At 38.8% G+C, this 12,943-nt stretch overlaps 1 protein-coding gene across 1 annotated transcript in view; it reads left to right on the plus strand.

Moving 5' to 3' along the window:
- Positions 1 to 12,943, plus strand: part of USH2A (usherin) — an 868,259-nt gene that overhangs the window by 776,906 nt on the left and 78,410 nt on the right. The window contains exon 61 of the mRNA XM_053607912.1: positions 1,586 to 1,940. Coding sequence (XP_053463887.1) covers positions 1,586 to 1,940 — 355 coding nt within the window. The remainder of the gene's footprint in view (positions 1 to 1,585; positions 1,941 to 12,943) is intronic.

The raw sequence follows: 12,943 nt of genomic DNA on the forward strand, positions 1-12,943 counted from the left end.
CTGAAGGAGGATGGTTCATATCTTAGTTACATTCTTCCTTAGCCTAGAATAATGCCTCCTACCAAATAAGACAAAGACACAGAAAACCCATAGAGTTATATGTCTTTTAACCAGTCACTTGAACAAAGTGATTCAATGCTTACTGGGCTCAGATGCTGGGAATACACAGACATACCGACCACAGTTCCTCGGAAACTTGTCTTTCTAGCAGGTCTGAGTCATGATATTATAATTCTTCTGGACAAGCAAAGAACCGTTCCCAGGGAAATAGCAGATATTTAGGGAAATCTCAACAACTAACATTTCCATTTCTCTTACATAGATATTCAATTCTCTATATATTTCATACCAAAAGAGTACATAAGGAACTTAGTTCTGATACCAATAAAATCCAGAGATGGGACTAAACAATCCAATTCTCAGGCAGTTGAAAGAATTTTTTTGAGCACACTCTGCATTTAACTAGGTTTCAGAGGATGCATCTAAAAGGAATTTGACTTTTGCTTTTCAATGATCTATAAAGCAACTATGTATTATACTAATTATCATGTTATTCTCATTTATTTACACATAGCTCTATCTCCTCTACCCAGCTATAAGCTCCTTTAGGTAAAGATTGTGTGCTTTATAGCTCTGCTCCTGTTACAATGTCTGGTATATAAAAGTGTTGAGAAAAGGGCTGAATGCAGTATCACAGTATCTCACACCTATAATCTTAGCATCTGGGAGGCTGAGGCATGTGGATAGCCTGAGCAAGAGTGAGACCACATCTCTAAAAATAGCCAGGCATTGTGATGGGTCCCTGTAGTCCCAGCTACTTGGGAGACTGAGGTAAGAGAATTGCTTGAGCCCAAGAGTTTGAGGTTGCTGTGAGCCATGATGCCACAGCACTGTACTGAGGGTGACAAAGTAAGACTCTGTTTCCAAAAAAAAAAAAGTGTTGAGAAAAGGTGATTAATGTATAACAACAACAAATATATAAGAAAGAGTGGTCTTGATGTAAAAAAAAAAGAATGGTCCTTTGAGAGGTTATAGTTTAGCTAAAGAAAAGAAGATTTAAATGAAGAGAAAATAAGTGACTCATAGAAAGCAAAACATTTTTCCAACATCCTGGAAACAGATGCAAAACAGCATTGCACTAGGTAAAAAGCCAAAAAACTGTGGGCTTCTCTTCATAGTCCCTGATCTTCCAGTATGCTAACCTGGGCTTTCTCACACAGTGTTCTTACGGTCCCGAGAGCAGCAAAAGCATCAGCCTCTCCATAGTCACCATATTTCCTCCTGTCCCGTTGGCTCAAGAAAGTCATATAGCCAGGCTCAGAGCAAGTTGGGAGCATACTAGTAAAAAGCACAGATACAGGGAGACAAACACATTGAGATTCTTAGTGAGATTCATAGAAGGGTAAGAATTTCCATAAGAGGCCTCCCTCTGATGGACTCTTCCATCTGGTCTTTCTTTACTGTGACAGCAAAAAGGAAAAGTTGAGAAGTTGAGTTGACAAATTCTAAAAAGCGCTTTCATACTCCATCTACAAACCTTTAGAAATGTGCAGCTGTCACTGTTCACCTGTTTCTTTCCTTTCAGACGTCCTGCTGGCATTGAAGAAGAGTCTGTTCTGTTTGTCTGGTCAGAAGGGGCCCTTGAATTTACAGATACTGCAGAAACTCTGAAGCCTTTCACACTCTACGAATATCGGGTCCGAGCCCGTAACTCCAGGGGCTCAGTGGAAAGCCTGTGGTCATCAGCACGGACTCTGGAAGCCCCACCTCAAGATTTTCCAGCTCCTTGGGCTCAGGCCACCAGTGCTCATTCGGTTCTGCTGAACTGGACACAGCCAGCATCTCCCAATGGCATCATCGCCCAGTATCGTGTGGTCTACCAGGAAAGACCAAGTGATCCCACACTCAACAGCTCTATGGTACATGCTTTCACAGTGATGGTAAGAACTTAAAACAAATAGTGGACACTCTGATGATGGTTAATATGTAGAAATTTATTTTCTTAGCCAACTTGTCATTTTTCTTCACTTAGGGCTTAAGTAGGTTAAAATCTTTTGCATGTGAAAAGTAGCAATGTGATCATGAGGATAAGATACTGATGTGAATCTGAAGAATACTGAGAACCAGTCTGTAGACCACAACTAACTTGCATTACCTCAAGCAGATAAATGAATCACTCTTTGCCTGATTTCCATTGTCCATGGAATGAGCATAATTCAATGTTTTCCTCTATATCTCATAGAGATGAGGTTCACATGAGAATAGGCAAATTATTTAATGCCCTGCTTTCAAAAGAGCTACTTTTTTCTTTGAGACAGTCTTACTGTGTTGCCCTGGCTATGGTGCCATGACATCATCATAGCTCAAACTCTTAGGCTCAGCCTCCAAGTAGCTGGAACTATAGACACCCACCAGGACACCTGGCTAGTTTTTCTATTTTTAATAGAGATGGAGTCTCAGTTTTACTCAGGCTGGTCTCAAACTCATGAGCTCAAGAGATCCACCTGGTTTGGCCTCCCAAGGTGCTAGGATTACAGGCATGAGCCATCATGGCCAGCCTTCAAAAGAACTAATTTGATATATAGACAGAGATATAAGTATACACACACGCATAACAAACACAAAGTCACATGCACTATAGCTTGGTCATGATGTTTTCCGAGCTGACACCCTCTGACCCATAAAACAATTTAATTTTCTGTTCACCTGGTCATCCACAAGCTCCCAAATGCTTTCCTTATGCCTAGCATAGTCTTCTATCCTATGGGAGATATAGAAACAGAAGGGTTCTTATCTCAGAGAGTGTTCTGTTTTTATAATAGTGCAGAGATGAGGGTTGCACATGAGAAAAAAAGAAGTGGTTGAGGACAGCCTAGAATGTCTACTACACTGGGACTTAGATTCCAAACTCCACTACCTACTCAGTATGAACCACAATACAAGGGAAAAGAATATCATATGTCAAGAGTGTTAGGCAAGAAATGTGCTCGGAGGTCAGCAGGAAGCCTGCACACCAGAAAGGATGGAATGGTGTGGTCTTGGGAGTTAAATACATGTGATTTTCAAAATGTGCCATGACTTTATTAAATATTAAAACCCTCCTAATAAGAACAAATGAACAGACAACATAAAACATTATTTAAAGAAAAAAACACACTATCTTTCTATGCTTTAAATCTAGGAAACCCAATGTACATGAAGGTTATCTATAGAGAGTCTAATGTTTATCAAAATATGTAAGAAAGAATGAACAAATATATTTTCATGAAACTCTAGAAGAATCTTTTTAAATGAATAAAGTACAATGTTTTCCTGCTGTCCTCATGCTTAGTTTTCTCACATAACTAAAAAATAAGTAACATGTGAATGAAAGAATAATATTTTTAAATCTTCATTTTTATTTATTTCAGAATTGGCACTTTAGTTTTTATTTAATATTAAATTATCTGTATATACTAAGGTCTTTCATATTACATCTTCTGGCTCCTTTATTATAAGAATTATAAGCAGTGTTTTTAAGTATAAATCTTTTTCAGTGAGCGTGTGAGCCAGTGGGAAATTTGTTACTTTTCACAATATAATTTGATTCACGTTCTAAACTTTCACCTTTAAAGTAAAATTTTTCATGAAAATACTGAAACACCCTTGATAATAGCTCTCTAAATGAGACTCCTTAATTTAAATATACTTTTATTGAAGGCACCAGTATTACCACGATTAAACCTCTGATCTTTTAAAACATGGCTTTCAGGGGTATGAGCCTAATCATTTAATTTCCCAAAACAGTTCTATTGGAATTCCTTGGTGGAATATCCTATAAGTCATCCCTTCATAGCTGGTTTCATTTTAAAACACAAGATTTAAGTATCCAATGAATCCATGAACTCTCTCCTTTATTTAATCATTTCGGCACTATTTTTAATCTTCCTACAAAGCTTCTGAAAAAGATTCAAGCTATGGCCCCAAGCTTTCAGCTGCACAGGGCCCTTTGCTCATGGGCCCTTCCTGACATAGCTTCTGTTCTGACAGTCCCATATTGCTACACTCTTATATTTGTCCAAAGTACTGAAAAGGATAGCCAGAATCATCAAGAAATTATACAGAAGAGCCCTCCAAATTTATACACATTTTAAGAAAGGAGAAACCTGTATTAAATATGTAATGCACAAGTCACATTTGAATTTTGCAATTATAAGGGGTGCTCAATGTGACTCTTATTCATTTTCTATTATTGGTGTATATTGAGTATTACAGTTCTATTTTTGAGTGTGTGTATGGGTGTGTGTGTATATGTGTGTGTTCAAAGTAGTCCCCCCCCCAAATCTGGATCTTTGATCCTAAGAATACCAAGACAAGGTTTCATTATGTTCATAGGAAAGGTCCCATATGATCTTTCCAAACAATCAAGACATCTTCCACAAAGCAATCCAGGCTAGTGTTTAAACATTCTGATGGCTAGGCCAAGTTTCCAGGGCATCAGGCCACTGGGACTCTCTATGGACTCTCCCCTTTGAAAGAGGTCATCCAGGAACAAATCATTCTGAGTTTCATCTATGTCTATATTTCCTGTGTAGAAAATTGTAGCAGTCTTTTTGTTAAAAGATTCCCAAAGATGTAGGTTCTACCACTTATCCATATTCTTTTCACCATCAGAGAAGAATGTTTCTTTTAGTCTTGCAAACTCCCTCCTGCTATAGTTTAAGTCCATTGCTTTCTGTTCAGAATAGCATGGTGTCTCCATACTAGTACAATGGGGCCTTCAGGGTTGAACAAATTATCGACAATTCAATCCATTTTGGCAAATAGTCATTGAATACTGTATTCAATATGTCAATACTCAATACTACACTCAAATATATTGTTGAACTCCACTGTGAGACTGGGCCCTTGGGCAGAGCAGAGAGTGTGGGGAAGAGGAGCAATCATCTGAGGCACAGGCCAGTACAGTTAGGTATTTTGAGTTTCCATGCTTCCTGCTGCTGAGTTTCTGCTGCTCATGTTTACATCTTTCCAAGTACGTTCCTGGATCCACTTACTAATTCTCTAATTCCTAAAACAGCTGAACATCTTCACTGTTCTCATCCCTTTCTGGGTCTGCCCCAGGAAATTTTTCCATGTTTTTTCATTGACTGCTCTAGCTTACAATTCTCCAGAGGAAAGGAACCTTTTCCATTAATGAGGCCCAGAGTCCATCCCCACAACTGCGGGATTATAATTCTATCCACACACTTGTGAGAGGTACTGCTAATGCCCCCAGTTAGCTCCTTGTGTATTGAGATCCCATCCCTGCACAAGTAAATTGCCCATAGTATGGTGCCATCACTAGCTTGTCCCAAGGTTCCCCCAAAGTTGTTTACAGACAGGTGGATGTTGCTGGGAGAGCCGCACAGAACAGGTGCAATGGAGGCATGAATTCTGTGTGTGGTGGCAGTGGATGGAGAATTGGCAGTGGGGGCCCTCCATGGGGGTGAGGAGCGTATGTGTTGGCAGAAGCAGCAGCAGCAGAGGCAGCAGGGGTAAAGAAATGGTAAGAGCTGTGGGTTTTAATGCATCACTAGCTTCTCTCCCAACCTCATGAAAAGTTTCATCTCCCTTTGCATCTAAGTCAGTACTTCTAATGGGAAGAGAGAGACATCAAGATTCTTAGTACCTTCCATTGCTGAAAACATACTTTAGTTAGAAGGCCTTAAACTCCCTTCCCAATTAGCTCTGTGATGAATTGTGCAGTGTCAGGAGAGAAACTGTGTTTAGCCTTGCTTGGCATGCAACAGTTCCATGGTGGTATTTACAGGCAACACTCCTGGCAAGGTTGGCGATACCTGCTACCACCACTTGGGTTTGTTTGCTTTTGCTCACTGGCACCTGCCATTGCACTGACAGAAATAAATCCCAGAATTTGGGATTTAAAGGCAAAGGTACTTTACCTATTTGCCTGGGCTCTAAGTATATCCCACTGGCCCCACAGCTTTATAAAACATAAGCCCAGATCATACATTTGCCCAGTACCCTGAAAGATAAATGGTAATTCTCTCTGTGTAGAATCAAGCATAAGGTGCTGGGGAATAAGCAAATTATACGGGTCACTAAAAGTTGGCTTCTAATCTGGGTATAAAATCCAGAATTACAGGCTCTAGTTTCTAGATTCTCATTGCCAAACTCCTGTTCCCAATGTCAAGGAGGAGGGATTCAAATCTCCTCAAATCTCTTTACCATAAAGCAGATATGTGGCCGAAAATAAGAAGAAGATATGAGCTACTTCATCATTGCCATATTATGAAGCGTTTGTGAGTAAATTGATGAATTCATTTTAATTTTGGCTTATTATAACATAAAATATTATGGCTCTTACATATTATCTTAAATCAGTTGTAGCTCTTAAAATTTGATGATTCTTAGCCTTTCCTCCCTAGACCAATTTATTAGACAACAGAAATGCTCTGGGCAATGGAGCTCTCTAAAAGGATCCCTTTGGTGACTCTCTTTCTAGTGGGAAGAGAAATTTGGTAATAAAAATAATTACCATATTTTCTGTGTCTGTGCTGTAAGCTGAGATTTTCACATTGTATAATATGAGAACTGTGTCATTATCATACATAAAAGACACAAAACATGGCTGGGTAAACATCATACAAAACAAGGAATACTTGGCACAACCCAATGTTTTATTATAATAATATATTTGGCTTGACATTAACTTTTCATTTACTAGCTTTACATAATATTTATACTTTTTTAAAATAGTGTCCTGCCCATAATAGATACATATTTGGCATCTATTTTTTTGCTCGATATTGATGGGGAAGACAACTATGTAAATCTTCTTGAACTCCATATAAACACTTCTTCAAAAGAGCTTTATTTTTCTCCAAGCACTTTATTCTAATAAGCTCTATCATCAGGACTCCCTTGCTCATCCAGCAATAATAACTAAGGTAGATCCCCTGATTTTCCAGTCACTTTCAGTGACAAGGACCAATCCAATTGGCAGTCAAGACTCATTTCAGGTGTTTAAAAAAAATAAAAAAATCTAATCCAGGTCAAAGCCTGAGCTGTGTGTAGGAATCTACAGTGAGCAAGAAAGGGAATACTCATTTTTCCCCTTCAGTTTTCTCTTTCTCTTTTGTTTATTTCCACAGGATTATGTCAAAAAAAGGAGAGATTTAGACAAGAAAATGATAGGAACATTACTCAATATTAATGTTCTAATTCACCTACTACTGATTTCTGTGGGGCAAGCGCCTCATGGGAGTTTCTTTGTGTTATATAGAGGACTCCACAGGAGATTCCATGCCTCACAGTCCCCTGATGCAGGTAATATGTTCTCTAACTGATTTCTTACAGCCCTGTTACTGTCTGAGAGGTCTTCCTCATGACCTCTTTTACTTCTGGGGTCGCCTCTCCTAAGTTGTGACTTGGACTCCCAAGACAGTCAACATCAGGACCTATCACATTGGCAAAACTCATTCCTTTCTTGGCATCCACTAAGGCCATGGAAAATTTGTTCTACCAAATAATGAAAGTACAGCTTTTCCAATACTGTCTTTTCTACTTGATCTACCATGCTGGGTGAGACCCAGACAGTCTCCCAACTTCAGAATTCATTGAATAAGAAGCAAATATTAGTCTCTGTATTAGGGCATGATCCCAAAATCCCCCAAATTCTGAGATCACATGAAGATCTAGAAGACCCTTTTCTACACTAACCACTTCATCAAAATTGTCCTATGAGTCTCTTCAGATCCGTAGGAAGCTGTGCCAGGAATGGACTGTCCATCTTGCCTTCCTTGCAATCCCCTCAATTTCTTCAGCTGCTTTTCTTGGATACTCCTCATATATCTTGAACAAGGAGTATGAATAAACCCATTGCCTCCTCCAAGTGGGAAGGAGATAACCAAAGTTCTTGTTTCTCCACTATAGTCCTTTCATTAATTTGCTTTTCCCAAACTTGAATTTTCTCTTCTATAAGTTGTCCTGCATTGAGATGGCTAGCAATTCCAGCGAGTCCTTTACTACCTATTTTTCTGAGCTACATACATATACTCATTATTCTCAAATATAGTCCAGTGTCACACCTTGTCGTATAACTAAATGCCCCATCATCTTTCCAATTGCTCAAGTCAGATCATCTTTGCGCTCTCCTTCTGCCATACTTCCATGTCCAATCCTTCACTAAGTCCTATCAATTCTACATCCAGACAACATCTTGAATCCTTCCACTTGAAGACCACATTAGGATCTTCACACATTACACGCATTAGGATCTTCACGCATTATTCCCTCCTTCTGGAATGATCATGCCCCTACACGTTTCCCTTCTTGCTCATCAAGTATGTCCTAAGATGTCACTTATCTCACAAGGCTGTTGCAGTGGCTAATAAATTAATGTATATGCAATGTACTGTAAATACAGCAATACATACAAACTAAAACTTTTACTATCTTAATAACAGAGGGTGTAACAAAATAGCAGATGGACATGAAGTTCTGGTTTGTAAAGGCAACTGTTCTAATATGGTCATGAGTAAAAATTCTTATGTTTTATATATTTTAAGTTTTCCTCACCTTGCAACAAAATTCTAAGCTTGCAGATTTGAATAGTTCCTGATATCATACTGTCAATTTCCAGGTAATTTCCCAAGTACTGGATTAGATTTCCTTTCTAAATTGCCTAGAGGATGAAATGCTGTTTTATCTCCCAGGGTTTTATTACTGCCCTACCCACCATCACACACACTAATATCTTATGCCTGCCACTCTAAAAGCCCATCTCTGGAGATTTCCACCCTATAAGCGGGTTTTGTTTACCTGCCATGACACTCACAGGAGCCTGCCCTTTCCCTTAGATCTGTGATCATATCAGCAGAACATGATGAGGTCTTTTGATCATGCACACACTCTAGCCAAATTACACTGATTCTGCCAAATTGGCATCTACACTACTTCCCCAATGCCAAATCGCAGACTGTCAGTGCACATGGGGCAGTTGGTGGGGACACTGTTTGACTTTTGGGTCAAGTATGTTGCTATTTTCTGGCCTCTAATCAAGTTATAAGGAAACCCTATGTAGACACCGAAGAATACCATGGAGCCTTGTCAGAACGTACATGAAAGTAAAATGAAACAGTCCACATGCTAACAGGCCCAGGCCATAAATTCAGACTATATACCATTTAGCCAAGACAGCAAGCTGTAAATGGCAGTGAAGGGCAGAAGTTAATTGAACTCCTCTGCTCATGTCACAAGTGGAAAGTAGCCGCTACCTGAGACAAGATGGCTGCCCCCAAAGTACCCTATTACGGCCAAGAGATCATATCCTCAGCTCTGCAAGGGCTTATGGGTGAGGGGGAAATCATACACAGATGACCAATTTTTTTATGGTTCACAGCCGATCAAAGTGAAATTCAGCAGCTGTTCAGGACAAGTGACCACTGTAACGGCTGTAATATAACCTACTAAATAGAGAGGGAATTGCATTAGAGCAAGAGGTTAGCTGTGATTATCGGCAGGTGAGTGCTTTATTGAAGTTGAAAGACCATTAACATTGATAGAGTAATTATTTCAACTTGAAAGTAATTACCTTGATGGGTGATAACTTCTCCAGTGTTCCCAGATTTGATTGGACCAAACAATTGTGAGCTCCTGAAGCCTAGAAAAATATTACAACAATACTGTGATTTTTAAATTACTGAAACCACTGTTGGAATATTCTAATTATGCCGAACAGTGAAAAGATTTTACCTTACACAAGCTAGTGACCTCTCATGTAGAGAGAGACATTTGCTTTTTAATCCAAATGCAATGACCCACACCCACCACCTGTGAATACATATGTGCTGGGTTTGCAAATGAATCTTTTTATCTTGATACAATTTTTAAGGTGAAACATCTTGTTAGTGCTGTACCTGAGTGTTACTGAGCTAGAAGTGATGACATTGTTGATCATATCTGTGAATGGTGAGTCCCTAGAATAGCAACTCTTCTATCTATGTCACAGAGGGTTTAAATTTGTATAAATTAAATACATTGATAATGAAATCACACAAATTGGAATTTCTGCTTGCCATGCTTTGTGGATCCCAAATTTCAGATATCTAGTATTACCACGAATCTAATTATGTAATTTAGTTGTTGAAATAGCTCTCTCACCTGATGTGGCGAAACTTCGCTACAAATGCTCTACTGCCAGGGTGTTTTCTGGTTATCTACCCTGGACCTCAGCCTATAAAACGAAAGCTGAAAACCCAGGCTATTTGTCTTCTGCAATCTCATAAACGTATGAAAATCACAGGTTATTTGGAATTAAGGACTCAGATGTGTCAAAACTAATTTAGTGATCAAGACCAGGAAATGTCAGATTCTTCCATTAATCAGTTTTTTACCACATTTCTTTTTTGAGAATTGACTGTGTCCAGAAGCTACTGTAGATAACAAAAAAACAGTCTGTCCTCTCTGGTACTCTTGGTATATTTGGAGAAAGAATAAGAAAAGTGACAAAATATGATATAATAAGTAATGATTTGATCATTGTTAGGTCTGATTATACTTATAAATACTTGGAAGAATGCAGAAACACCTTAACTCAAACCTCTGATCCAAACCCCACACCTGTCCTATGAAGCCACAAGCCATTGACAGAATAAACAGGCATCATGATTCTTACTCGTGTTGTCAGAAAAGATGAATGTGACATCACCTTGAAGTTCCTGGATGATTCTTTAGACCTTTCTATCATCTTGGCAGGATTTGATCAGATGATCAGCCAGTGAATGACTATCATTTTGGCAGCACTTCCCAGGAGTTTTTTCTAATCAAAATCTCAGACTCTCCCAGGGATAAAACAGGTTTCCACTTGTTGTCTAAGAGCCAATAAGGGATGTCTTACCAAGCAATTAATGGGTTTCCTCCATCTCCCTATCTCAGCTCTGCATTTCTTCTTATAGACAAAGTTGTTGGGTTTCTCAAAAATAACCAAAGTGCAAAGCACGACATGTACCCAATAAAGATGTGAAACTATTATGTACCCATAACAATCAAAAAATTAAAATAAAATAACCAAAGTGCAGAAATCTTTGTCCAGTCAAAAGACATTTGCTAACTGAAAAGTAAAATGGCTTAAATTTGGTAGAAGAGTGAGGGTTTGAGATGGAGCCATGTTACTTGGGAAAGTGATAAGAATTTATGAATTCAATTGTAGATCTTGCCACTAAGCCAACCAGAGTAACAAAATCTGACCAATCTAACAGCACATCAGAGTTCTTAGCACAGCAGGCTCACCATGTGTCGTATCGGACGGGCTGAAGATTGTATTAAGGAGCCCCTTAGGTACTCTGAATGGAAAATAAGCTCAATAACTCATTTTTAAACATTTTATATGATACTTGAATTATTAAATATTCACATTACAAAATCAGAGAGTTTTTAATCCATTCAAAAGGGTACATTGTCTAACTGAAAGATAATGGTCATGTCTGGAGAGTAAAAATGCAGTATATTTTTAACGGATGTAAATGTTACTTTTTGACAAGACACAAGTAATGAATTTCATCATATAAGTTCCTATTGGGTGATTATGATACAGAGTTTTATTTTTGCTAAAGCAATTACTAATGTCATGGCTGGGTACCTGTGCCCATTAGTGGCTGGTTCTGTGTTTTTTTAGGATGGTTATTGATCTCTTGCTGAGCTGGGATTCAGGTTTTATGCCAGATAGCTTGATTAATGGGTTGGTTTCTATAAGTGGACTGAATGGGGATAGAAAGCAGGGGCAGCCTGCTCTGCCAACCCCAAATCCGTCAAGACGCATAGCTCATTATGAAACAGTTATCAAGGATACATGAAAAATTAATTGGGCTCAGTTTGATTCTGAAAAGAATCGGCTTTCTACTTGGCGGGCCCCCCCTCTTTCCAGATGTTGTGCACCAGCCCCTGGAGAAACAGCAAAGGGAGATGTATTAATACATTGTATTGATTAGATCAAGACCTCTGACAGTTATTTGTAGAGATACCATCTGGCTGCTGTTCGAATTCCTTCACCAAAAACAGGACGTGACATGTTATTAATCTCAACTCTCTAAGTATAGACAGTTGCCTTTTCTGCTAAACCGCATTTTACCATTCCGTAGGAGATGGAGGCAGACCTGAAGGGTGCAGAAATTAAGGTTATTACACAAATTGAGCCATATGGTCCAAATATTTCAGCAAGAAAATTGCCAGGCAATAAAAATTGCTCCTGCCTTCCTAATGGTGTAAATTACAGTTTAACCATGGCTCTAATGATGTCCTTCTGCCGGCTTAACTACTGTTACATGAAGGACATTGTTTTAAAAATATAAAAAACAAGTAAATGCCAGCAGCGTGTTTTACAATCTGTTAGTGTGTCATTAAGAACACTGTCAGAATTACATAAACATAATGGCAGGCAACCCGGCATACAAAGGAACTCAGATGGAAATAGAAAGGGTCTTGAAAACTCTCTTCTTGATCTCTGGAATGTCAAGAGCACTGTCCCCTCCGGAAGTTTTCCAGGAAGAAAAGCCCTGTCCATCCATTAGCTTTATGCTAATTCTCCTGTGTGCCTCAACAGTGCTGTTTTCTAAACCAAAAGAGCCCCAGCCCAGAGTGGCCCATGTACACATCTTATACCACAACTCCCGATGTCTATATGAAAGGGAAAACAGACCAAGTGAGGGCAGAGCTCACCAATTCTAAACTAACTGGCAGAAGTTGACCTTATTAAGTATTTCTGTGGTCAGGGGAAAGAGTTCAGACTCCACTATCGTCCTTAACAATTTCTGCCATATTTCCAAAGAAAACAGGTTCACTATTTTGGGCATAATACGCATGTATTAATACAGTCAGAATCATTAATATTTGAGTAAGACTTGAATCCTTCAAGTATTTTTATACCTATTCCACCAAAAACACCTGGAATTTAGGAAAAAAT

The sequence above is a fragment of the Nycticebus coucang genome, chromosome 10 (assembly GCF_027406575.1).
Source record: "Nycticebus coucang isolate mNycCou1 chromosome 10, mNycCou1.pri, whole genome shotgun sequence".
In the NCBI taxonomy this organism is placed as follows: domain Eukaryota; kingdom Metazoa; phylum Chordata; class Mammalia; order Primates; family Lorisidae; genus Nycticebus; species Nycticebus coucang.